Raw genomic sequence first — 24,370 nt, 5'->3', positions numbered from 1 at the left:
TGAAGATTGGGCTTCAAACCGACAACTGTGTATGAAGATCTGAAAAGCTCTCTCTTCATCGCGTCTCTCTCCACTCTCGAATTCTCTTCTCTGTTTCTCCGGCCGATTTACGCCAACGAGAAACGCCGGCAACCGTCTGCAACTTCCAACTAGCTCCAGTCTTCTTCTCCGACAATGGTTTGGCAAGAAAAGCTCCGGTCTTCTTTTCCCCAAGCTCTCTATCTCTATTTCCTCATCTCTCTCATCTCGCGTATGTTTTAGTTTTTTTAGGTTTGCTTTATGCTTTCAAATCATACTTAATAACAATAATGTTGAAGCATTTTATCAATCAACCAAGATGATTCCTCATCTCAACAAATAGGCATGAAAATGAGATTCACATTGAAGAAGGTAAACAGATTTAGGAAATATAACAGAGAAATAAATTTCAGTTTTCTATAATCGGCAGTATTTAGGAAATATAATTTGTTTTTAATTTTTTTGAGATTCACATTAAAGAAGGTAACAGATTTAGGAAATATAATTTTGTTTTTAATTTTTTTGAATTTTTAATCAATATATGCATGTTTGAAATTGGTATTTGCAATCAATCCAATAAAAAGAGTTCTGCAAAAATCTGATAGGCCCACTCTGATAGCACATATCAGAATTAAATAATGTGATAAGATTTTGTTATCTTATCAAGCCATTATATTTTGAATTTTAATATTGTTGATGCTCCACGGGTTGTGATAGGGACCTCTGAAGCACGAACACTCCTCGTAGGAGTTTTGTGCCAGTGTCGGACACTTTTTGAACACCGACACCCGTGTTCGAGGCTCGGATACGTGTCTGACATTTTTTTCAGAAATTATTTTTTATTAGACATGGCTCGGACACGCGGAGGACATGGCTCGAACACGCGGGAGACACGGCGGGGTATATTTTGTAATTTTTTTTTAAAGATAAATGGAGTATCTAATGTAATTTATTAATTTAAAAAGTTTAAAAGTAAAATTTTGAAAAAATAAAAAAACAACTACAGACAATAGAGTATTACACAGGAAATTTATTTTCTCACTTCCTCTCAGTCTCTCCTCTTTTTCAATTATCTCTTTACATGAAGTCTCTCCTCTTTTTCAATTATCTCTTTACATGAACAAGATTTTTTTTTTTTTAAGTTACATGAACAAGACTTGGTAAAAAACTGAAAGTATATATGTTTATTCATATATATATTTAGCTCATTATAGCTATGTCTCTTCTATACATCTTCCTTTGGAATTTGGATTAACTTTATTTTTCATTTATTTTCTGTTTTGTCTTGTCTATATTTTTCTTATAACAGAGATGAAATTATTAAAATTAGTCTTGTTATTTGTTATTGTTTTATTTGTAATTTTGTATTTATATATACCTGTTCTAGTAATTGTATTTTGAATATATATATATATATATATATATATAGGCGTATTCCCACCGTGTCCGTGTTCTATTTTTTTGAAATTTGCCGTGTCACCGTATCCGTGTCGTATCGTACCCATGTCCCGTATCCGTGTCCGTGCTTCATAAATAAGGACAAACCTGACCCATAATCCAACACTATGGACCCAGCACTTAAAAATTCGAAACCTTCCCAAAGCACAAGGATCTTGGAATCATCGGTTAGATCTAAGGTGGGTGCATATTAGCGTTACAACTCGGGCGAGTTGAGAGGGTTCGAGGTATAACTTGAACCTAACACACTATATGAAATGCTAAATCTAAGTCCAACCCTAACCATATTCTCAACATTAACTACTCAACCCCAGTCCAACCCATCCTTCTACTTTTAAATTCTAGATTGCAACTCGAGCTTAGATTCCGACTAAAAATTTCGAATTAATTCGGATTACTCATATGGCTAATCTTTAGACCAAAAATTTAATATCATCTTGAATTAGTTTTAGATTTAGTTACTCTTAAACAAGAAAAAAGTTTAAAAACTTTCTGTAAATTTTTAATAAATTGCAAACAAATGTTTAGAAAATTTACCTTATGTCATATGCTTAAATGTGCTTAAATGCTCCGTGTAACACTTGCCTCCCTGTTTTTTTAAATGTGCTTAAATGCTTTAGATTTGAAATTGAAAAAAATTCAGTTTAAATTTTATACTAAATTTCTTCCTATTCTAAATTCAAAGTACCAATTTAATACTCCCAAGCATAGTAAAGTCTTTTGGTTAAATTAGAATTCAAAGGGTCTTTGCTGTTGTCGTGCTTGAGCCTAAAAAATCTTTACCTTATGTCATTTGTCAAAATGCAAAAATTAATAAGTGCACCGCCAAAAATGCATGTGACAATATATTCAATTTAGACTTAACAAGTACTTCGTGTTATATCACAAGTCCTATCCTGTGCCATTGTATTTGTGCATTTCTAATTATTTTCAGAATACTTAAAAAGTGTGCAAGTAAGACTTCGGGTATAAGAAACCCTACTTTGCCAAATAATTTTCTTGATTAAAAAAACTATATACAATACTCTTTGTTCTATGAAAACTACTTTTATTTTTTATTATAATTTTGCTTCAATTTACTTCTCTCCAAAATACTTGCCAACTGAGAAGCTGAGCAGTTGCCTATAACTAATTGAGGCTTCAACCTGAATATTTTAAAAACAATTTCCAACTTAGTTTACAAATCCTAATTCTTATTAATAAATAAAAAGACACAACAAAACAAATCAACCCTCAAAAACATCCAATTGAAAATGAATTAAACAAACAAAGGTTTTGCTATAATATTAGAATGGAGATATTTGTAACCTTAGTAAAAAGCGCACAGACGATATAATAGAAGAACTAGAAAAGTTCAATTTTGGTCAATCTCCATACAAGACTTTCATGTTTAGAAACAATCAGTGCGAGGTAACGACGGTCAAGTCCTCTTCGGTTATAATCGGTTGCCTCACTGGGTGATTAGCTCTGCAAAAGACAGCCTAGCACAAACCCTGAAACTAAAAATAACACTGAATATGAAGAGTTTCCCACAGCAACTGCTTAACCAAATGTCAGAAATAGTATATTCAACGCTAATAAGAAGCTACACAATCAAATTACAAGAAAATATGATGAGGGTCAAAATATTACTCCAGCATCAATTACGAAATGCCCGCAAAATGGGTACAAAGTTCACAACCTGCCAGCAAAAGCTGATATTCTGTGGAGCAAGGACTTCGTTCTAACGTGATGGTCGATACCCAGGTGCAGTTGGTGAGGAGAACAAATTATGCTCGCCTCATGACTGCTTACTCCCGTCATCCTTGTTGCTCATCTGTGGAGTGTACTGACTGGTAGATGATGGCGAATACCCGGGTGCACTTGGCGAATACCCTGCACTTGGACTGTGGAACAACCACAAGAAAATAAATGAAATAAGGAAACAAGGGCTCTATTATCTCAAACCAATATGTTTTATATTACAATCAGAACCAAAATATAAAATAATGGAAAATCAAAAGATATCAAAAACTGAATCCTGAAGAAGTTTCACCCACCTATATTGTGGTGAACTCGGGCTGTAGTCTGGGCTCACGCCAGAATTGTAAGGGCTGCAAAAAAATGGAACATATATAATTATTCAAGGACAAAAAGTAAAATTAAGACGTCACTACTCACGGACAAGACTTGCCTACTCACTGGTGAGTAGGTCATTCCTACTGACCGCTAATGTGGTCCAATCACAAATGCACAAGTAACTTGCAATTACAAAATCAAAAAAGTGCTAAATAAGGACATTAACTATTTTTGGAATAAATTCAGTCAACCTCTTTAATGTCCTTATTTATCACTTTCTTGATTTTGTAATTACATACTACTTGTGCATTTGTAATTAAACCACATCAGGGGTCAGTAGGAATGGCAAGTCTTGTCCATCACCTAGTGCAAGGAGAAAAGCATTGTTGACCTGATGATGTCCAATTACAAATGCACAAGTAGTATGTAATTACAAAATCAAGAAAGCTATTGCAAGTCTAATATTGCAAAATCAAAAAACAAAGGACAAAAAAGTAAAGTAAAGCAGACCCGCAAAAGTATTCTGAAAAACATTGCCTCGACAAATCAATGGCAACCTTCAAATACCGATGACAATATATTGGAAAAGCACCCTATTGGCCATCATCATCATCATCTCCGTTTGAACGCTTTCTAATACAACCTTGCTTAAAAATAAAAAAATAAAAAAATAAAAAAAATAAAAAATTGACCTTTATCCAATTATGGATGGGATCAATCATATGAATTCCCTTTTTTCATTCTTTTTTATTACAAACCACGTCTCCTGTCATATTTATTTTTTAAAAATAATTTCTAATTACTTCATTCCACACCAGTTTTGATCAACCTCTTTGTCCCCCCTTACCTTCTATGCAAATAAATTTACCTTTTCTTACGGGTGCATCCATATGTCTCCACTATATATGACCATACCACCTAAGGTCTACTTTTTCTTATTTTATCACTAACAAGCATAAATCTTACTTTCTCCCTCGCATGTTGATTATCAATCCTATATTTACTAGTCACTCATATCATTCATTTTAAAATTCTCTTGCTTTTTATTATAACCTCATAAAATGAGTGTTTTGCCAAAAACCCTTCAAGATTCCAGTTGCAATACAATGTGAACGAGTCATTATCTCTTTCCCTCATGTTGGCTCTAAACTAAAATCAGTGTACTTGAAGAAAATCGATAATTTAGAAAATGACAGGAAGAAAAATAGGGTAACAATTGTATGGGGGTGTGTTTTGTGTGTGTGTGTGTGTGTGTTGTGCAGGGGGAGGAGAGAACTAAGAGGGAAGCTATGGTTGGGAAAGTCATTCGGGGAGGTAGCAAGGCTACCTCGACTACCCACCAGTGGCAAGACTAGAGTTTTCCCACCATGAGAGACAAGAGGGCTTTGTTTTAAAGTGGAAGATGGGGGTATTTGAAGGTGCTTCAGGCATGTCTTGCAGTTGACGTTATACAAAGATGTGGATTCACTATAGAAAATAGCAAAGTGGGCATTGAAGGCGGGGTGTGTCGAGCAAAGTAGGGTTATCGCCAACTGCCGGATTCCTTGCTGCCATAGTTGTTAAAGGCGCGCCTAGGCTCCAAAAAAGCCCCAGGCTTGTCAAGGCTCAGCTAGAGCGCCTCAACCTACGTTAGGCCAGGCCCTTCAATCAGGCTCACATAAAACCCTCAGGCTCACGCTCACGCTCACGCTTTTTAGTAGGCTCCAGGCTCATAGAAGGAGCGCCTTGTATTTTTTAATCATCTATTCATATCATTTTCTTTTTTACTTGATGACTACTAAACTAAAAGGTTCTATATCATATATTGTATTGGTCAACCTTATGAAATATTTGACAAAATTCATAAATTTATGGTTCAGTACTTACAGTAACTGCAATTACTACTATTATGCATATATATAATAATATATGTTTAAATATGCATTACTATATACACGCGCCTTACTTCGATTAGGCTTGCGCCTTATACTGCGCCTTGCGCTTAGGCTCCGGAAGGCCTTTGGCGCCTTGAGCCTTTAACAACTATGCTTGTTGCTATTCCAGTTGTCACATGCAGAGGCAATAAGGGTTTTGTTGGAGGGGAGGAGAAAGTGGGGAGAAGCAATGTTTGGTGTTTCAGGGTGGGGTGCTTTTGTATATTTAAGGAAAGAAAGGAGAGAAGACTACTACTCTATGGCCTCATTAGATGTCTGCTGTCACTCTTTTCGAAACAATTGGAATCCATGTGGGGGGATTCAAAATGGCTGAGGCAAATGCGATGATTGATGCTGCGAAGGTAACCATAACCGCAAGGGATGGAGGCGGGATCGTTTGGGTGGAAGACGAACAACTATGTTACAAGGGCAATGGTGGAGGAGAGACTGCTAGAATTAGTGCCGACGTAGTACAGGTCATGCGCTTGAGACGTGTGGGGAGGGAGTGAAGGTTAGGGAGACATGTGGAGGAGTCTCCTTCAACAACCATAACTTATGGAGGGTAGCTGGTGGGATGCATGGCAATCAAGGAGTGGTGAAAAAGGGGAATCGATCACGTGATGAGGTGATATCCGATTTGAAATTTGTTGGGTTGGGCAGAGTTAACTAGAGAACAAGTGGCAATCATTGGGCTCACCCTTGAATAAATGAAAATTGTTCATGGGATAAATAAAAAATAATTAAAAAAAGGCCCATTGCAGCGTACCCAGTGGGAGTTAAAGAATGGCCCAATCACCAAATGAACACCAATTGTTCCAACTCTCACACTTCTACCTCTCTAGGGACTCGGGGATCCCAAGGTGGAGAAGTAGTGAGCGTTGGACACTATCAACAGTGGAGGGGGTTGGACTTGGAGTAGGAGGACAAGGGAAGAGGGGGAGAACAAGCAAGCCATAAACATTAAGGAAAATAAGGAGGGAGGACTAACCCTATGTGTAGGGAAAGGTATTTAGTTGAGACTGGAGAGGGATTTACCAAAATCTTTGTTGGCAGAATTGAGGTTTCACAGAGGTTTCTGAGAGCTGAAAAAATAGTGATATAAATTCAGTTATAGTGGGGACTCATTTATAGCACTCCCGACAAGAAATATTCCGGGGTGTGGTGTGAGATCTATCCCGCTATCGTACTTGGGCTTGCCTTTGGAGACTCATTTCAGTAGGGTTGCTTCATGGGACCCTATGGTAGAGCGGTTTGAGAGGAGGCTAGGGTGGAAGCAGCAGTATTTTTCAAAGGGGGGTCGCAAAATCAAGTCTTCCACAACCTACTTATCCTTATTTCAGGATCACTCCTTGGTGGTGAAGAAACTTCAGAAGCTCGAAACATTTTATGGGTTGGTATAGGTGAAAGGTTCAAGTTTCACTTGGTCAGAAGGTATGTAATCCCATTCAGATGAAGGGATGGGATGTTAGGAGAATTAGCTTATTCAACAAAGCTTTGTTGGAAAAATGGATTCGGAGGATTATTGTTTGCAAATTTGGAGAGGATTGGGGTGGGTGGAGATCTGGGGAGGTGAGGATTCCAACAAGGTGGGGGTTTAGAAGTTCGTCCAAAACGAGTGGGATGAGTTTTCAAAACATATTCAATTTAGGGTAAAAAGTGGGAGACTTGTGCAGTTTTGGATTGATATGTGGTGTGGTGATGGATCTCTACCATGCACTTTCCAAAGATTGTTTAGGATTGTTGCGGATAAACAGACTTCGATCGCAATTGTTATCAACTCAATAACAGGAGGACAACTTGGGATGTGCAGATGGTGAGAAATATTAATGATTGAGAGGTAATTGATTTCAAAGAGTTGTTGGCTATGCTTACCGCCAAGAGGTGGGGATGGAGTGGATGAGCATATTTGGATGGGTGATAGTCAAGCAAGCCAGATTTGATGTTTGATTATTCTATCAGAGACTGTAGGAATTTTGAGAGCATTCTTTTTCCTAAAAGGCGGTTTGGGGCACCAAAGCCCCTCCAAAAGTGGCGCTCTTTGGGTGGATAACAACTCTAGAAAGGATCTTAGACGATTGACAATTTATGCTTCTTTTGGTACAAGGATGAGGGAAAGAGGAGAGACAGGAGGGACGGAACAAGGCTCCATTATTTGGTAGGAGAGAGAATTGAAGGGAACTAGGGAAGTGATGGATGAAGGGTTGAGCCATCCCTCCTAGCCCACCATTTTGCTTCCATCCGAATATAAGAGGAAGAGAACAGAGAAAAATAAAGTGTCTTACAAATTTTAAAAAAGCATCCACATCCTTATTTTTATTTATATATTTATATATTTAAGGGTATATTACCAAAAAAAAAAAAAAAAATTCTATTAACCCCCTTCTATCCAATCAAATAAAATAAGTGATGACCAATATCCCTTTCCTAGGAATGCTCATTCATCCCATCCCCCCCCAATCTCCCTTCCATCCAATTTTCCATCCCTCCCACCAAACAGAGCATTGAGGAGGAGACGGAAACTAGTGAATTGGTGTTGCATGTGCAAAGGGGATGATTTAAGGAGGCAATGAATCATCTCCTTTTGCATTGTTGCGTGGCTAGGAATGGGTGGGGTATTGATTTTAGCTTTATTTGGCATTACTATGGTTATGCCAAATTCCACAAACAGATCACTTGAGGCCTGGAAGGAGATGCTTGGAGAGCAGCCCCCCTTCACTTGCGGTGGGGTTTAGAGCAAAAGCGAAGTAGGAGGTGCTTTGATGGAAATAAGGCACCTTTTTCGGGTGCTTAAATTCTCAATTCTGTGTTTTTTATTCTTTTGGGTTCATAGGTAGAATTGTAAATTCATATAGGCTGTGTTCGGCTGCATGGAATTGGATCCTTGAAATTGGAATTGGAGAAAATTTTAGTTCAATTTACTAGATCTCTTTTCTCCAAAGCTCCAATTCCATGCAGCCAAACATAGCCATGAGAATTTGTGAATTTTGTGGATGCTTTGAGTATAGAGGGCTTTTATTTTTGTGCAATTGTAATTAGAACGCGCTCCCCTTTAGAGGGCTCTTTAATGAATCTTTACTTATCCCAAGAAAAAAAAAAATCTCATTTCAACTACATAAATGTGCAGTTCTTGTTTCTTTTTTCACACCCTACATTCCGCTCTATGTATTATAGTTGGCCTAATAATCAACCTATAAAAATTTTCTTGTTAATTATTTCATATTCGTATATCAGATTGAATGCCACTAGCTTGTCTCTATTTTGTCTTCAATTTTCTAAGTCACTTTTCTCCAATTCCAATTTCAAATCTCCAATTCCATGCAGCCGAACATAGCCATAAGAATTTGTGAATTTTGTGGATGCTTTGAGAGTATAGAGGGCTTTTATTTTTGTGCAATTGTAATTAGAATGCACTCCCCTTTAGAGCGCTCTTTAATTAATCTTTACTTATCCCAAGAAAAAAAAAATCTCATTTCAACTACATAAATGTGCCGTTCTTGTTTCCTTTTTCACACCCTACATTCCGCTCTATGTATTATAGTTGGCCTAATAATCAACCTATAAAATTTTTCTTGTTAATTATTTCATATTCTTATATTAGATAGAATGCCACTAGCTTGTCTCCATTTTGTCCACCCTACTCCAATCCTATTTATTACAACGTCATCTCTCTCCAACATGTTGTATCATGGAGTCATAGACCCTAAAAATGAAAATGGTTATTTTTAGTGACCTTTTTGTCTTGAATTGTGATAATTATGTTGTCGTACTCTACTACCTTTTTAAACTTAAGTCATGCATTCTGATTTAGTCCTACTAATTTTTATCGCTTCAAAGACATTTTTCCATGCTTCTAATTTTTATTGCCAGGGCTTCCTTACAAATATCCAATAGAACTTTTATTTGCCAACAGGTATAGCCAACCTAAGTCTTCACAAGTTTAGCAACCAACGAAATTTATTTTATAGCCATAAACAACAAGGTATCACAAAAACTTGTAGACACAAAGGCACAGTTTTGGAACTAAATAATCACATCGCACAAATGTTTATTCTCATAATCCGGTTTAGGTGGATTTTTTTTTGATAAGTAACCCTGTTTGGGTAGATTTCACACTAAAAAGATAAAACATTTTGGCATCATGCTCTCAAGAAAGGAATAAGAAAATAAAAGATGTACTACATGGGTCACAATGGAAATCCATAAAATTAAAAAGAAAAAAAGAAAAAAGAAAGAAAAAAAAACGTAAATAAAATTTTTAAAGACTTGTGAGTTATGAGAGATGCATTTACCTGCTGGGACTGTATGTTGGACTTGAAGGGGAATAAGACGGGGATGTTGGTGAATACGATGGTGATGTTGGGCTGCAAGTGGAAAAATGAAAAATTGTACAATCAAATGTAAGAAGATTAAACCAAAAAATCTAAGTGATGCTCCAACTCTTCCAAAATACACCACCAACATGACCAACAATTATAAAATAAAAGCAACAGATCTAAGATGAGCATTTTAACATCTAAATGCAGCTAGGCATCTCAGTTGGCTGTGATTGTGATTGCTAGCCTGTAGTCCTTTGACTGCATAAAGCTGAGACCAAGCAGGGAAAAGTAAAGCAGGCATTTAACTCCAGAGGTAAGAAATTATCGCATACCTGTAATTAGGAGATGTTGGACTGTATGGACTGGAAGGCGACAGTCTTGGACTGCTGGGAGAATAAGCCAGGGACGGGCTGTATTTTGCTGATGAAGGATTATAACTTGGAGATGTAGGGCTGTAGCTTGGAGAAGTTGGACTATAGCTTGGAGATGTAGGACTGTAACCCGGAGAAGTCGGGCTATAGGCAGGAGACGTGGGGCTGTAGGACGGAGAAGTAGGGCTGTAGGACGGTGAAGTGGGGCTGTAGGACGGTGAAGTGGGGCTGTAAGAAGGTGAAGTGGGGCTGTAGGATGGAGATGTTGGACTATATGACGGTGAACTGGGGCTATACGCAGGAGAAGTGGGGCTATATGCAGGAGAAGTGGGGCTGTATGCAGGAGAAGTGGGACTGTAGCTAGGAGAAGTGGGGCTGTAACTTGGAGATGTGGGGCTGTAACTTGGTGAAGTAGGGCTGTAGCTGGGGGAGGTTGGACTATAACTTGGTGAGGTTGGGGAGTAAGATGGACTTGTAGGGGAATATGTAGGACTTGTGGGACTATACCCTGGAGAGCTTGGACTATATGTTGGAGAAGTTGGGCTGTAACCAGGTGATGTAGGGCTATATCCAGGGGAGGTTGGGCTATAACCAGGTGAGGTAGGACTGTATCCAGGAGATGAGGGACTGTATCCAGGAGATGAGGGGCTATATCCTGGAGATGATGCAGGAGAGAAACCCATACCACCAACATATGGAGAAAATTGTGCATCTGTAATGGGTGACAAGCGAAGATTTGGGCTCAGCAAGTAATTAGGTGACATCATGCCATCATGGTAAGGTGTACCCGTGATTGGTGAACGGGAAGGCGTCATGCCAAATTCAAGACCTTCCATGTAACTAGGGAGCTGGATGTCAATAGCTTGCTGCAGCATCTGCTCATTCAGATAGAGTGCACAATCTCCTGTACCAATAGGGGCAAGCTGACCCAACATAATATTTTCAGTTACTCCCCGGAGGTAATCTGTCTCAGCATACACAGCAGCATCAAGAAGTATGTCCACCGTTTCCTCAAACGAGCATCTCATCATCGGCCCAGTGTCATTTCGATTAATGCCATGACGAGTGATTGCCATCAAGTGACCACGGTATGTCATCGTGTCACACAATATAGCCAGATGCCTATAATTCACATATGATCCATCAAAAGATATGACCACACGCAATTCATCCAGCAAGGACCGACGAACTGCTTCAATTCCAAGAACTTCAATTACTTCAATCAAGTGATTGCTAGTTGTTCTCCTAGCATCAACATCCTCATGACATATAACAGCTAAAAGATTGACACCTTCAGTATCAAGCATCCACTCATTCTCTGGCTTGAATCCTTCATTTTCATCAAATTTATTTACTTTGCCTGATTTGATAAACACCTTGTTAATATCTGGAATACCTCGAAGGGCCATTTCTGTCAGCATGTTACTTTCAATCTTCTTGAGGAAAACATCATCTTCTGCAGATTCATCATTCAACTCTCCTTTAGGAGCCTCATCATTCATAATGCGAATACGCAAAATCAATTTTTCAGCATTGTCATCATTGAATATGCAGGTTAAATCATCATCAAACTCAAGATTGATCTTCTCAGCAATATCAGCCATGCTCAACTTCTTATCAACCATCATCTCACGATTTAATTCTATACGAAGTAGCCAGGGAGAAATTTTCTCAGGGGCAATTTCTTCATCCGGCATTTCATAGTAAGACTTGACAAAATCAACATCCTCTTCTATGATGGTGCTCATCGGGTCTGGATCATACCATACTTCAGTGGCTTGAGTTACACTGCGCAGGGTAGTGTATTCCAGAGCACACTGGACATTCTTAGCCCTCTCTTTTGTCTTGCTGACTTCAGGCTTCAGGTAGACAGAAAGAGAAGGGGTTTTTATTTTTTTTGCCACGTTGATAATTTCCCTTAACCTAGGAACACCAAGAGTTACATTCTTGGCACTCACACCAGCATAGTGGAAGGTGTTCAGAGTCATTTGAGTGGCAGGCTCACCAATGGACTGGGCAGCAACACATCCAATCATTTCTCCAGGTGCTACAAGTGACTGTAGAAAACGAGATTCTATCTCACCAATAACCCACTCAAATGCTTCGCGAGTAAGTCTGTACTCATTCAACACTCTCTTACTGGCAAATGTGCTTCGGAGAAGTATGTTGAAGAAAAGGGTGGCATTTTTCTGAGCTTCCATGCTCATCAAATCGTCACCAGGGACAACCTTCAGCCTCTCCTGAAGCTTATCAACAGCTTCCACAATTTCCATTGGATGCATATCAGATGGTCTTCTCAAGTCAACCTTAAACGTCTTTTGCGCATTCCAAATAAGCCTCTTCAAGTTCACAGGCATAGGCCAAGAATTATCACCAGTTGTAGCAATCTCTGTTCCAAGCTGAAATCGATCTGCTTCAAGTTTCTGGACTTCAGCATCAAACACATTGCGAAATTCTCGAATTGTTTTCAGATCCTCCACATGTTCGGGCAACATGTAACTTGGATTCCAGTTCTCATCATCAATCTCATATCTAAAAACCTTATTAAACTCGAACTTCTTCATTTTAAGGGAGTCCAGCTTTTGTGATTCGATCCAAACAGCATCCATGCCATCTTCACCATATAAAAACTGGATAACATCCCCCAATGAGTTCCTAACAGTACCATCATATTTGACCATAATATCCTCCATAGCTTTCACTAGACGCCTCTGGATATATCCAGTCTCAGAAGTTTTCACTGCTGTATCAATCAAACCTTCCCTACCACCCATAGCATGGAAAAAGAACTCTTGAGGAGTCAACCCTCGTAGATAAGAGTTCTCCACAAACCCACGACTTTCAGGTCCATAGTCATCCTTGGTGAAATGGGGCAGTGTCCGATCTATGAAGCCATATGGAATTCGCTTCCCCTCAACATTCTGCTGCCCGACGCAAGCTGTCATTTGGGAAATGTTGATGAAACTTCCCTTCGAGCCAGCAGTAACCATAGCCTTGAGATTGTTACTCTCTGACAAGCTCTTTTGGGCACTACTGCCAGCATCATCACGAGCCTTGTTCAATACCTGTACAGGAAAAAAGTGTGTCAAGAAAAGCTAGAGGAAGTGACCTTTCAAGAAAAGGTTTCATATTATTCTTGAACCTGGTTCACTCTGTTTTCAAAAGATTCCATCATAGTCCGACCAGGCTCAGCCTCCAGCTGCCTATCTTGGGCCGCCCTAATAAGTTCTTTGACCTCATTCTTGGCTTTAGAAATAGTTTCATTAATTTTTTCCATAGTTGATGCATCTGCAATAGTGTCTCCAATACCGATACTAAATCCATTTTGTAGAAGCCAATAGTTAACAAGCCACTGGGTATGTCCCAGGAACTTGCGAGCAGCATCTGGACCAACCTCCTCCCTGCACATATCCATACTATTATTAAAAGTACAAAGAGTTTTAGCACAATATTGTGTTTCAGTACATATATTAATTTATTGTGTAATTAGATTTCCTTTTTAATTTTAACTACTTTAAACATATAATATTAAAAAATTAAACTACTGAAGAAAATCTAATTAGAAAAGGATTCAATAAAAGGAATATTTAGTCTCAAGAAAATCTAATTTAGAAAATTAAATATATAATATTAAAAAATTAAACTACTGAAGAAAATCTAATTAGAAAATGATACAATAAAAGGAATATTTAGTCTCAAGAAAATCTAATTTGAAAAGGATTCAATAAAAGGAATATTTAGTAATAATTATAAATAAACCAATTTTATTGTATATCTACGTCTTTCCTAAATAGCAATTTTACAATAATATATTTATTCTTCGCCCTTTTGATTTTGGTTCCAGGGTTTTTCCTTTTAATTTTTAATAATATATTTCTTCTTTGTCCTTTTGATTTTGTTTCTAGGGTTTTTTATTTTAATTTTTAATGTCTCTTATTATCAATTTCTTCTCTTTGTTTTGCTTCTAGGGACTTTTCTTTTAATTTTTAATGTCTCTTATTTTCAATTCATTTTCTCTGTTTTGCTTCTAAATTTGTTGTTGTTTTGCTTCTCAGGTTTGCAGCAGAAGAAGAATCAAGAGAAAATTGTAAGTGCTTGTGAATTTTTTTCAATTCATTTTAGTCGATTACCTTTTTTCTATTGTGAATTTTTTCAATTCATTTTCTGTGTTTTGATTTTTTTTTTTTTTTTTCCCCAATAATTGATTAGTAACCTTTTCTCTATCATGAATTTTTTCAGTTAACAAATTTAATTTTTTTCAATTAACAAATTTAATTTTTCTTTTAATTTAAAATTTCTCTTATTTTCAATTCATTTCTTTGTTTTGCTTCTAGAGGAGTTGTTTTGCTTCTAGGGTTTCAAGAGAGAGAAGAATAAGTAAAAGTTGGTTCTTGTTACCTTTCTATTCCATACAAAGTGTGGATTTTTAATTTTTTCAATTCTTTTTCTCTATTTTTAATATTTTTCAATTCTCTTTTTCTGAGAATTTTTGTAATTAAATAGCAACTTAATAACAAATTAATTTTTTCAAGTAATTTGAATTTTTCTTTTAAGTTTTAATTTCTCTTATTTCTTTTTAATTCGGTTTCTGGTACCTTCTATTTGTTATGAATTTTTTGAATAATGGATTAGCAACTTGGGAACAAATTAAATTTTTTTAGTAAATTGAATTTTTTGTTTAATTTTTAATTGCTCTCATCTTTTTTTATTTTGATTAGAACCTTGATAAATTTCTGCAAGTACAATTAAGTTTTTCCACACATATAGAAGCTATATTACTTCCGCTTGATAATTGTTTTGTTTAGTTTTGGATCACAATTAGTTTTTTACATACGATCACAACTAATTTTTTACAAATAGAAGTTATATTATTTTTCTTGATTGTTGTTTAGTTAGTTTTGGATCACAATTAATTTTTTGCTATCTGTACTTGATTATTGTTTACAAAAATTTTTATTAAAAGAAATAATAAAACTGCAATTCTAATTAATTATTTATAAAAACAATTTTTTGTTATAAAAGTTATAAACTAAACTTTAAGTTTTGACCACGTGCATCGCACGTAATTTTTACTAGTAAACATAAATGACCGTTGTCCAGAAATAACATCCACATATCATTTTCTGGTTATTGGCTTTTGTATACATACCAGATGACATGAATAAGACTTCCAGTGGATGTCCCAAGGGTTTTTTTGCAAAGAGTACCAGAAATGACTTCCCCTTTTTCTATTCTAACTTGAGTGTCTCCTGGGGTTATATGGCCTTTTTCGGATTCTGAATGCCAGGCTGACGTCCTCATGAGATTTATCTGCTTTGGAATGATAAGATTAAACACTTGTTTTCCTGTCCAAAGAGGTCTAGGCTTCAAAATAGCCGGCGCCGGTATTTTCCCATCAAAATCCTCCCACCACATCAGGATGTTCATGAAAACATCCTACAAGAAATAAATGAACAAGTAAATAAAATCAAAGGACGATGCTTGAAACATGAATAGGTCAGCTTGTTTAAACGTGTGTGTATATATATGTAACTTAACAAACAAATATAACAGAAAACCCTTATCACCTTCTCGATAAATGTATCTCTCTTAGTGATCTTACGGCAACCCAAAAGTGTGTCCTGCACAATACCCATAACTGGTCGATTTGATTGAGGTGACACAACACATTTAGGTACCATCATCAGCTCCAAAACCTCTGCCCTGGTTTCAAATGACTGAGGCACATGCATGTTCATTTCATCTCCATCGAAATCTGCATTATATGGGGAAGTAACAGATAAATTCAAACGGAATGTGGAGTATGGCATAATCTTGATTCTATGTCCCATGATGGACATCTTATGCAGACTCGGTTGTCTATTAAAGAGAACAAAATCTCCATCATTTAAGTGCCGCTCCACCTGCAAAACCAATGTAACATATTCAAAGGTCATTATACAGTAGGAACCTAATTAACAATTATTTAAAACAAGATGATGGTTGCCTTGTATCCAAGCTCCAAATGGTGATCACTGCTTTTCTTTAAATAACGGAGATCAAGCCTCTGACCATCTTCCCTAATAATGTACTTGGCTCCTGTTTTGCCTGGGGGAGGATGAGGGCCATATTCAACAAGTTCCTTTAGCCTAACCAGAAAGGATGATAGTTATTTACAACAATAAAACCTAGCACATAAAAGAGTATAACCCCTTAATGCCTCTAAAAAGAGCAGAAACCTTTCAATGTTATAAGGAGTGACAGTTTCTGGATATGTTAAGTTTAAAGCAATACTCCATGGTACTCCCAGTTGATCAATGTTGATGGTGGGATCTGGTGTAATGACAGTCCGTGCTGAAAAATCAACTCGTTTACCCATCAAGTTGCCTCTAATCCTACCCTCCTTAGCCTTGAGCCTACTGCATATTGACTTGATAGGACGGCCTGACCGCTGTGTAGCCTGAAAAGTATAGAGGAACTTCACATGATACCCCAAATAAAATCTAAATATGTAACCGTAAGCATGTATAGATGCAAGCATACCCTTGGCTGTCCCGGAAGTTCATTGTCAAAATATGTAGCAACATGGAATTGCAATAACTGCGCAAATTCAGAAATTATGTGTGCTGGAGCCCCATTTCTCTCCTGCCTCCTCAGATTCTCATTATGTCTAATGATCATGGCCAATTGATGAGTTAAATCATCCTGATTCAAAGGGAAAAGAGAAAAAGAAAGAATAAACAACTACGATATTGAAGTTTAGCTTTGAATTTGTATAAAAAATCAGGTTGCCATCAATAATAATGTGACCTTCCCTTTAATAGGTTTGACCAACAAATCACCATGTTGGAAAATATAACCTATCAGTTTACTAAAAACTCCATCCAGCGGAATGCCAAAAAACCCACAAAGAAGTCATAGATTTCAGTTGCAGGACCCCCTTCATAAGAGAGTTCAAGAGAGCAAGAAAGACTTGCCTCGCTCCGTGCAGAAGTATCCATCATCACAGAAGGTCTAACTGGAGGGGGAGGTATTGGAAGGACTTGCAGTATCATCCAATCTGGACGAGCATACTTAGGATTCAAGCCCAACAAAAAGCAGTCTTCATCACTTATCCGCTTCAGGACATTTAGAACCTGGGAATCATCACATGCCATTAATTTTAAGCAGATACACACGTGCGCACACACAAACACGTATATATACGTATAAAAGTATAAGCATTTCCGTAAAGGGTTACCCTTTCGGCTGAGAGCTGTTGTTTCCTTTCAACAGGTTCAGGAAGCTGCTCTGGGTCATCGCTTTTCTTCTTCTGAATCTTGTATTCAGCAATAATTTTCATACCTTCAATACTGAGCTTTGGCTGCTGTGCACCGCAACCCCCTCTACTCTTTTTAACTGGTTCATCAGCATCTTGACCTTGGCCATCAATTTCATCACCACCTTCACATTTGGTTTTGCTCTTGCAGGCATCCAAAATCTTTTTAAGCCTATTTTTCGGATTTCTGATTTTCTGAGCTTGCTTAAATTTGTGATCCTCCTAAAGAAGTAGGAACTGAATAAGAAAAGCAATCTCCAACAGTATATGCTCAGAAATTTAGGGGAAAGAACAAGGGAAACAATCAAAGAACGGTCAAATCATATATCAAATAGGTAGAAAATATGAAAACAAAGGAATTGATAGAATAAGTACGGAAAAGAATTAGTCAACAGGATCGAAAGTGACATATAAAGCTCCAATTTGAGAAGGAAAAAAAAAAATTTGGAAGTTCAAGGAAGAACTAGATCCAAAACTGGGCAAAATTAGAATAAAGAAAAATTTAACACTTGGTAATTAAAGACAGCAGGAGCACTAAGGCATCAAGGGTTCCCTGGAGCATAAGGTGTTCAATAAAGCTAAAAATTAAGCGTTGGAAATTTTAAGTTATACAGTTTTAATTACTACTTGTAATTTTTTTTTTTTATAAGCAAAGTATTATAAATAAGTGCTGTTTGTTAATTAAAAACCTCCACCATAGTTGTTTAAATTGCAAGTGTTTAGTATTAAGGGACAAGTGAAATCTCTCACTTAAAAATTTAATCCTACTTAATGGAACTCAATCTTTTAAGCGATGGTAAAATTATTTTGTCACACGCATTTAATCAGATAATTATTTGATAATGAATTATTGACTGAGCTATCAAACCCTAAACAAGCATAAGGCGCAACGTAAGACCAGATCCTAATCGAAGTAATGCAAATGTGTGATAAAAAATATATATATAGATATAGGTACAGAAAAAAATAAATAAATAAAACTAGTCAAGATCAAAATAAAGGAATTTTTCAATATATTAATTCAATCAATAAGTTGAAATAATAAAATATATATATATATATATATATATATATATATATATATATTACTTGTACATCAATTCAGTATAATCAATGTAAAATCGGAACAACTCAATTTATGCAAAGCAACTCATCAAACTTTCTTCAAAAATGGAATTTTCAACCTATCAACCAAGAGGATCATGTAAATCAACGTGCATAAATTCTTTCAATATGCATATGCATTAACTAAATCAAATGCCATTGCAAACGTGAAACAATAATAAATAATTAAAAAAAAAAAAACTGCAGTAATCAGTAATAGACTTTAACATATATTATATCAGCAAAAGTATTCGGAATGAAGCACTAGACGAAATTAAAGTGAGTAGTCACATATAAACTTATGAATTCGATCAAATATTTGATAAGATTAAACAATATGACCCATTGGATAAAATTGTGATTGGATATCCAGCATGCTAATTTAATGGACATTAAAAGAAAAAATGAAAACAATATGACCGAAATATTTAAAAAAAGAAAAGAAAAAAGAAAGGCCCAATTGGTTTTCAGTCTGGCCTATAGTAGGTTGAGGCGCTCAAGAGTCTGCGACATTTTTGGGGGCTTAAACACGCCATTAACAACTACCGTGTAGTACCCGAGAGGGGGGAACAAAAGTAAACAACCAGTGAAGGAGGGAGGGGAAAAAACTTTTTGCCTTGGAGGCTGGAATACAGATGGGACTCAAAGAAATCCTGAAAATTTTCCTGAGCTCAACCAACCTCTTAACCAATAAATGCTACTTGGGGTGGCCAGCCCCATTCTATGTAAGTCTGTAAATCACAGACTTATTAATGTAACTTGAACTGCTGCATAGCCTGTATGATTTAAGACGAAACATGGAGAAATCAAGTGAACCAAAAGTAGCATAGCAATTATGCGGTAAAATAAACATCCATCAAGAAAAATTACTAAATTTGCTCAGATTCACTTTAGAATCCCTTAGTCCTTTCACAATCACAATAAAGTTTTATAGATGAATATTTCATACCCTACTTACAACTACAAAGATAATAAATCCAACTCCAATTTCCAATATACAAACATCATATATAAATAGTAATCCAGTGGAATCAAAAAGGAAAAATGAAAAATACCTTAAAAACATTTCAATATGCAAGAACAAATTACGGTACATTAGGTAAGATAGCTAGCACCAATTCTACATAAAATAAAAAATAAAACTAATTAAAAGTGTTTGGCCACGTGCAACATAAAACAACAACTCGATCAATAACAAAGAGCAGTGAGGTCCACATTAAGGAAAGATAATGCTAAAAGGAGGCGGAGAAGACCAAAACTAACATGGGTTGAGATAATAAGGAAAAATATGAAAGCATATGGTTTCACCAAGGCCTTTAATAGAGCGAATAAAGAAACAGTATACATGTATGTAGTTCACACCAAACAATTGGGAAGAAGATTTAACGAGTTAATTTTTTTTTTTTTTTGTTTTAGCAAGATTTGTATAAAAGACACTCAAAAGGGGAGCGTTCCCAAAGAAGACAACAGCCGACCAAAATCAACACTATAGCTTTAAGCTATCCACAAAATCCAAAAGACAATCCATTAATGAGTTACGTTGAATCGAGCGTCTATATATTTATCTACGTGTAAACTCTACTCCTTAATGATGTTCAGTAGAAAAACTCCGCCAAAAGAGAGATTATTTCTAATATATTGATTGGTATAAAGATGAAAGGCCCATCAAACAAATGAAAAAAGTTAACGTAAAACAAACACGCCACAGATAGAGGAAATTGAAGGCATTGACTTCTTTAGATTTAAAGGAACTAGAAAGGAATTCGGGTGGTTCTCATACTTCGCAATTATCAAAGAATAAAACCTCAGTACAAACATACATGAGAAGGGTCAATCAAATACACATGCAACTTGCAACACATAAGTACTATTTGTTGTGGTATACATATGGACACATACAACATAGACACCAAAATAGATACACCTGCGAGAAAGGAAAGATTATTTATATAGAAGGCAATAGACAGATAAAGTTATTCTCTCTTTTGTACTTATCAAAAAAAGAGACAGAGAGGTTGACAAAAACTAACTTGGAATGAAATAATTACAAAATGAATTAAGAAAAATTAAATATAAGAGGAAACATGATGTGTAATAGAACAGAATGAAAAAAAAGAGTTCATGGGACCAACCCATTCAATTGATGTAAAGGTAAAGATGACGATGATGATACACACGCCACGTACATAAGCCATTACCTTCTATTTTCTTTCTTTTTTTCTAATTAAGTATGAAGCATTCATTATGCTCCAAATGTTATATTCAGTTTGAGTATTAAACACTAGCAAAGACACATTTTATGCCCATTTAACAAGCTAGATTGATCATCTCGGATAAGTACAGATTTTTAGGGTTTAAAAACTAGCACTCTCTTGATCCTTCGTATCTTGGACTCTCACACTCAGCAATTTTTTTAATTTCCCTTACGCAGACATGCTAGAGTTGCTAATATTATAGCCAATTCACATTGGTCCTGGCCCCCCCATAATGTTTTAATGGATGATATTAGACTTCGTATGCCCCCCTTTCCCGATCCTTCTTCATCTTATAAGGTTAACTAGTCCACCTCCCCTGCAGGTCCAAATCTAAATCTGCTTGAGAGAAACTTAGACCTAAATCTGATGCAGTTCCTAGGGTTGCTCTGATTTTGTTTGTAAAATCTGCTCTTAGGATCAAGTTCATCCTTCTGGCTAGCCATAGATGTGAAGCTTAACACCAAGGACAAAAGTTGTATTTTCAATCCCAATACCAGCATTATTTACATTCTTGGAAATTCAGCTGATGAAACCCACTGGCACTCATTCTTCTCTTCCTCTTTATCCATCAAAGTTTGGAAGTTCATGTCAGAATTATGAAGTGATATGCTATTTGTTCCTCTTGAACATATCTCATTTAAGATTTATCCAACAAAAGGACGGGCAAAGGAATTTCCAAGGTTGATAGATGATCTTCTTGGCTACTTATGTCCACTAAATTTGGTAAGAAAGAAATCTTTTAGTCCCAGACCAGGATTTAGGATGCCATTCAACTAATTACTGTTTCCTTATTCAGGGTAACTAAAGTCACGCCCCGACATTGGAGGTTATGCTGCGCAAGCGACGCGCGCGCTAAGTAGGATGCTGCATGGCGTCTACATGTCATGGAAGGTTTGAGTTCTACAGAGTTGTGTGGAGTAGTCTGGAGAGTTCTACAATGTTGTAGATATGTGTAGAATAATGTACATTGTAGTAGAAGTGTAGAGAAGATGGAAGAAAGTTCTAGAGGAACGATCTCCACCGTAGATTGGAGTGCATCTTAGCCGTCCATTAGGGAGTGAGTTTCATTTGTAAGGTAGGAGCTCCAAGAGTAGAAACTCCAAGTGTGGAGTAAGGAGCCAACAAAAGTGAGTCTTGTATAAAGTCTTCTTTGAGTAGTAATAGAAACATTCTTTTCTTGCCAACCAATTGTGCCTATACGTGTGTTTGAGTGTGCAAGCCAAGCCAGGAGAGGGAGAGAGCCACTACAACATTAGTGAGTGCATACGCGAGGAGTGTGTTGGCGAGGTGGCACACAGGAGTTAGGCTAACCAAGACCTTGCACGAGAAAAAATGGCGCCTTGGGGCCCACGGGAGTGACTAGAGTGGTGCTGAAACTCTGGGCCCGTGACATTAAGCTCCTTAAGGCTTAAAGATAGCCTAAGAGAAAATTTATTGCAAATGTCTAAGGGAAGATCTTCTTTCAAATAACTAATGTTCTTCCTGTCTTGTCTTAGCCCCTACTGTTCTAGGTTCTCCTAATGCTCTTGGGTTTATTTGGTGTTTGTTCTATCAACCTACATCTTGCGGATCCTTAATTTTGTCATTTTATTTCTTTTTCTGTTATGACTGATTGTTATCTTTCTCTTAGGGCATGTCCCTAGCAAATTTGCGAAGTTTTACTTTCTTAATTTCAATCTTATATACAAGATTCATCGACACTCATGCAAATGCCATGTCAAACAGCCATGTCACACAGTTTACCTTCGGTATTTACAAGTCAACTTCTAAAACTTAATCGAATACAAGATTGAACTCCCAAACCATCAATGGATGTCCCTATGCAGTATGCCAATCATCTAATACTCTTGAAAATTTAACTCAGAAACTAACGAAAGACTGAAAACTTGATATAAGCCGGTGAAGAATTTAGAGTAATTAGTTATCTTTTGAACTAATTAAAGCAAAAAGGTACCTCATCAGCAAGGATTTTGGAGCAATTGAAGCAAACACACCGCATAGTACTTAGTACTGTTTTCAAAAACCCTATATGGAACATGGGTTTGGCGAGCTCGAGATGCCCGAAATGCCCCGGACACTCAGCCATGTTGGCCATGCAGGTCTCACACTTCATCTTCCGGTCAATTGTACCCAATCGAGGGTCACTGAGTCCCCCCGGTTTCGGCTTGCCTCGCTCCGTTGTCTCACTGTGCTCGATCTGCACCACAGACATTTGCCTCTGCAAAAAGAAATAATAGATACAAGGTTAAACTAGACAAACCCTAACCATCAGTCGGTTACAGACAAATTGTTAAAAGAAAAGAGAAAGGAGAATGAGAATTTGGGTTTTCCAAAACTGTTGAACTACAATTTTCCCAACTTCTCTGTGCTTTCAATTTTCTCAGCAACCAAATATAGAACTTGAAAAAAAGTGGAGAATATTACGATCTCATCTGGGCTAAGTATGCCGAACTGGACCATGCGGACTTTGGCTACCTCCGCGGGAGAGAATGGAAATCGCATATCCATGGCTACCACAGATCGATGGTAAAGATTTCAATAATTAGGGTTTCAAAACTATTCATGAAAACGCACCGTCGATCGATGAGGATTCCAAAAATTAGGGTTCCAAACTATTCAACTAAACTTGGATTTTGATTGCAATCAGAGTAAACAGTTGTGAAATTTACTATATTTTTCAAATTTAACGGATTTTTTAAAGTGGTTTTTGAAGAGAAGTGGATAAATCTATCGTACTGTTTGAGAACTAGGCTCTCTCTCGCTCTCGCTCAGAGATCGCGAGAACTATATGGATGAAACGGCGGTGTCATATGAGGAATATATATAATGAAATGATGATATTTTTATTACGTAGTATAATCCGAAATAAGCACGCATGGTGCGCTTTCCATTATCAAAATACCCTCTTTCTTTTTCTTTTCTTATTTCCTTTTTTTTTTTTTTTTTTTTTTTCCAAGGTAAATGATTTTATAGATGAGAATAGATACAAATTTACAAAGGGCCATGCAAGACCGAGTGAGTTCACTAGCTGGGCGAAGCAATATTCAACAAATAACGACAACAAATTACGAGGGCCTACTTGATCGGTAATTCTGAAAATAATTTTTTATTTTTTAAAAATTAAAAGATAAAACTATATAAAAAAATTTTACTTTGTTTAATTTTATGAAAATTCAGTTATAAAAATATCTGTTTTTATATAATTAGCTTTTATTATTGTCTTAAAATTATTTTCTATTATTTGAATTCTTAAAAAACTATTTTCAAAGTTTTAAACCAAACATGCCCCAAGCATTCACTAGGCCGAGGGCAAAGCCTACAAAGACATTGCTAGTATAGAGTTATCTAGATTATTCATGTCAAAGTCGTAACACCTTTGATGTAATACAGAGCTAGGGCGTGCATATGATACCTTAATTGATCAATCTAGTGGTTCCGTCAGTGGGCGAATGAACGACGAGGGCAGACTCCAATCCCGCATGAGGCGACAAGCAAAAGGTGAGTCCTTTCCGTTTCAAGTGAGCAATTTATGTCTTACCAGAATGGTGATTTGCCTCAAGATCCCCATTTGTGTGCACTT

General features: G+C 36.7%; 1 protein-coding gene across 5 annotated transcripts; it reads right to left on the bottom strand.

The window, feature by feature from the left end:
- Positions 1-2,734: 2,734 nt before the first annotated feature.
- On the bottom strand, positions 2,735-23,616 carry LOC132275960 (DNA-directed RNA polymerase II subunit RPB1). 5 transcript variants are annotated; one of them, XR_009470804.1, is made up of 15 exons: positions 23,215-23,616; positions 22,745-23,008; positions 17,354-17,653; positions 17,091-17,249; positions 16,657-16,818; positions 16,353-16,573; positions 16,121-16,262; positions 15,702-16,037; positions 15,284-15,570; positions 13,277-13,535; positions 10,096-13,199; positions 9,737-9,808; positions 3,516-3,569; positions 3,109-3,362; positions 2,735-2,975 (listed from the first exon to the last, which is right to left on the bottom strand). XR_009470804.1 is itself a non-coding variant. In XM_059777182.1 (14 exons), the coding sequence occupies exons 1-14, from the start codon at positions 23,296-23,298 to the stop codon at positions 3,257-3,259; spliced, it is 5,550 nt and encodes a 1,849-aa protein (XP_059633165.1). In that variant the 5' UTR covers positions 23,299-23,616; the 3' UTR covers positions 2,735-3,256. The 5 variants fall into 5 exon arrangements, 1 of the variants encoding a protein (XP_059633165.1); XR_009470805.1 differs by having other exon boundaries at positions 2,735-2,969; XR_009470807.1 differs by having other exon boundaries at positions 3,158-3,362.
- Positions 23,617-24,370: the final 754 nt, after the last annotated feature.

The sequence above is a fragment of the Cornus florida genome, unplaced genomic scaffold (assembly GCF_030987335.1).
Source record: "Cornus florida cultivar Cherokee Brave unplaced genomic scaffold, ASM3098733v1 CherokeeBrave_3.0.0_Hap2_Chr10, whole genome shotgun sequence".
NCBI classification, from domain to species: Eukaryota; Viridiplantae; Streptophyta; class Magnoliopsida; order Cornales; family Cornaceae; genus Cornus; species Cornus florida.
This window is presented reverse-complemented; position numbering and strand designations above follow the sequence as displayed.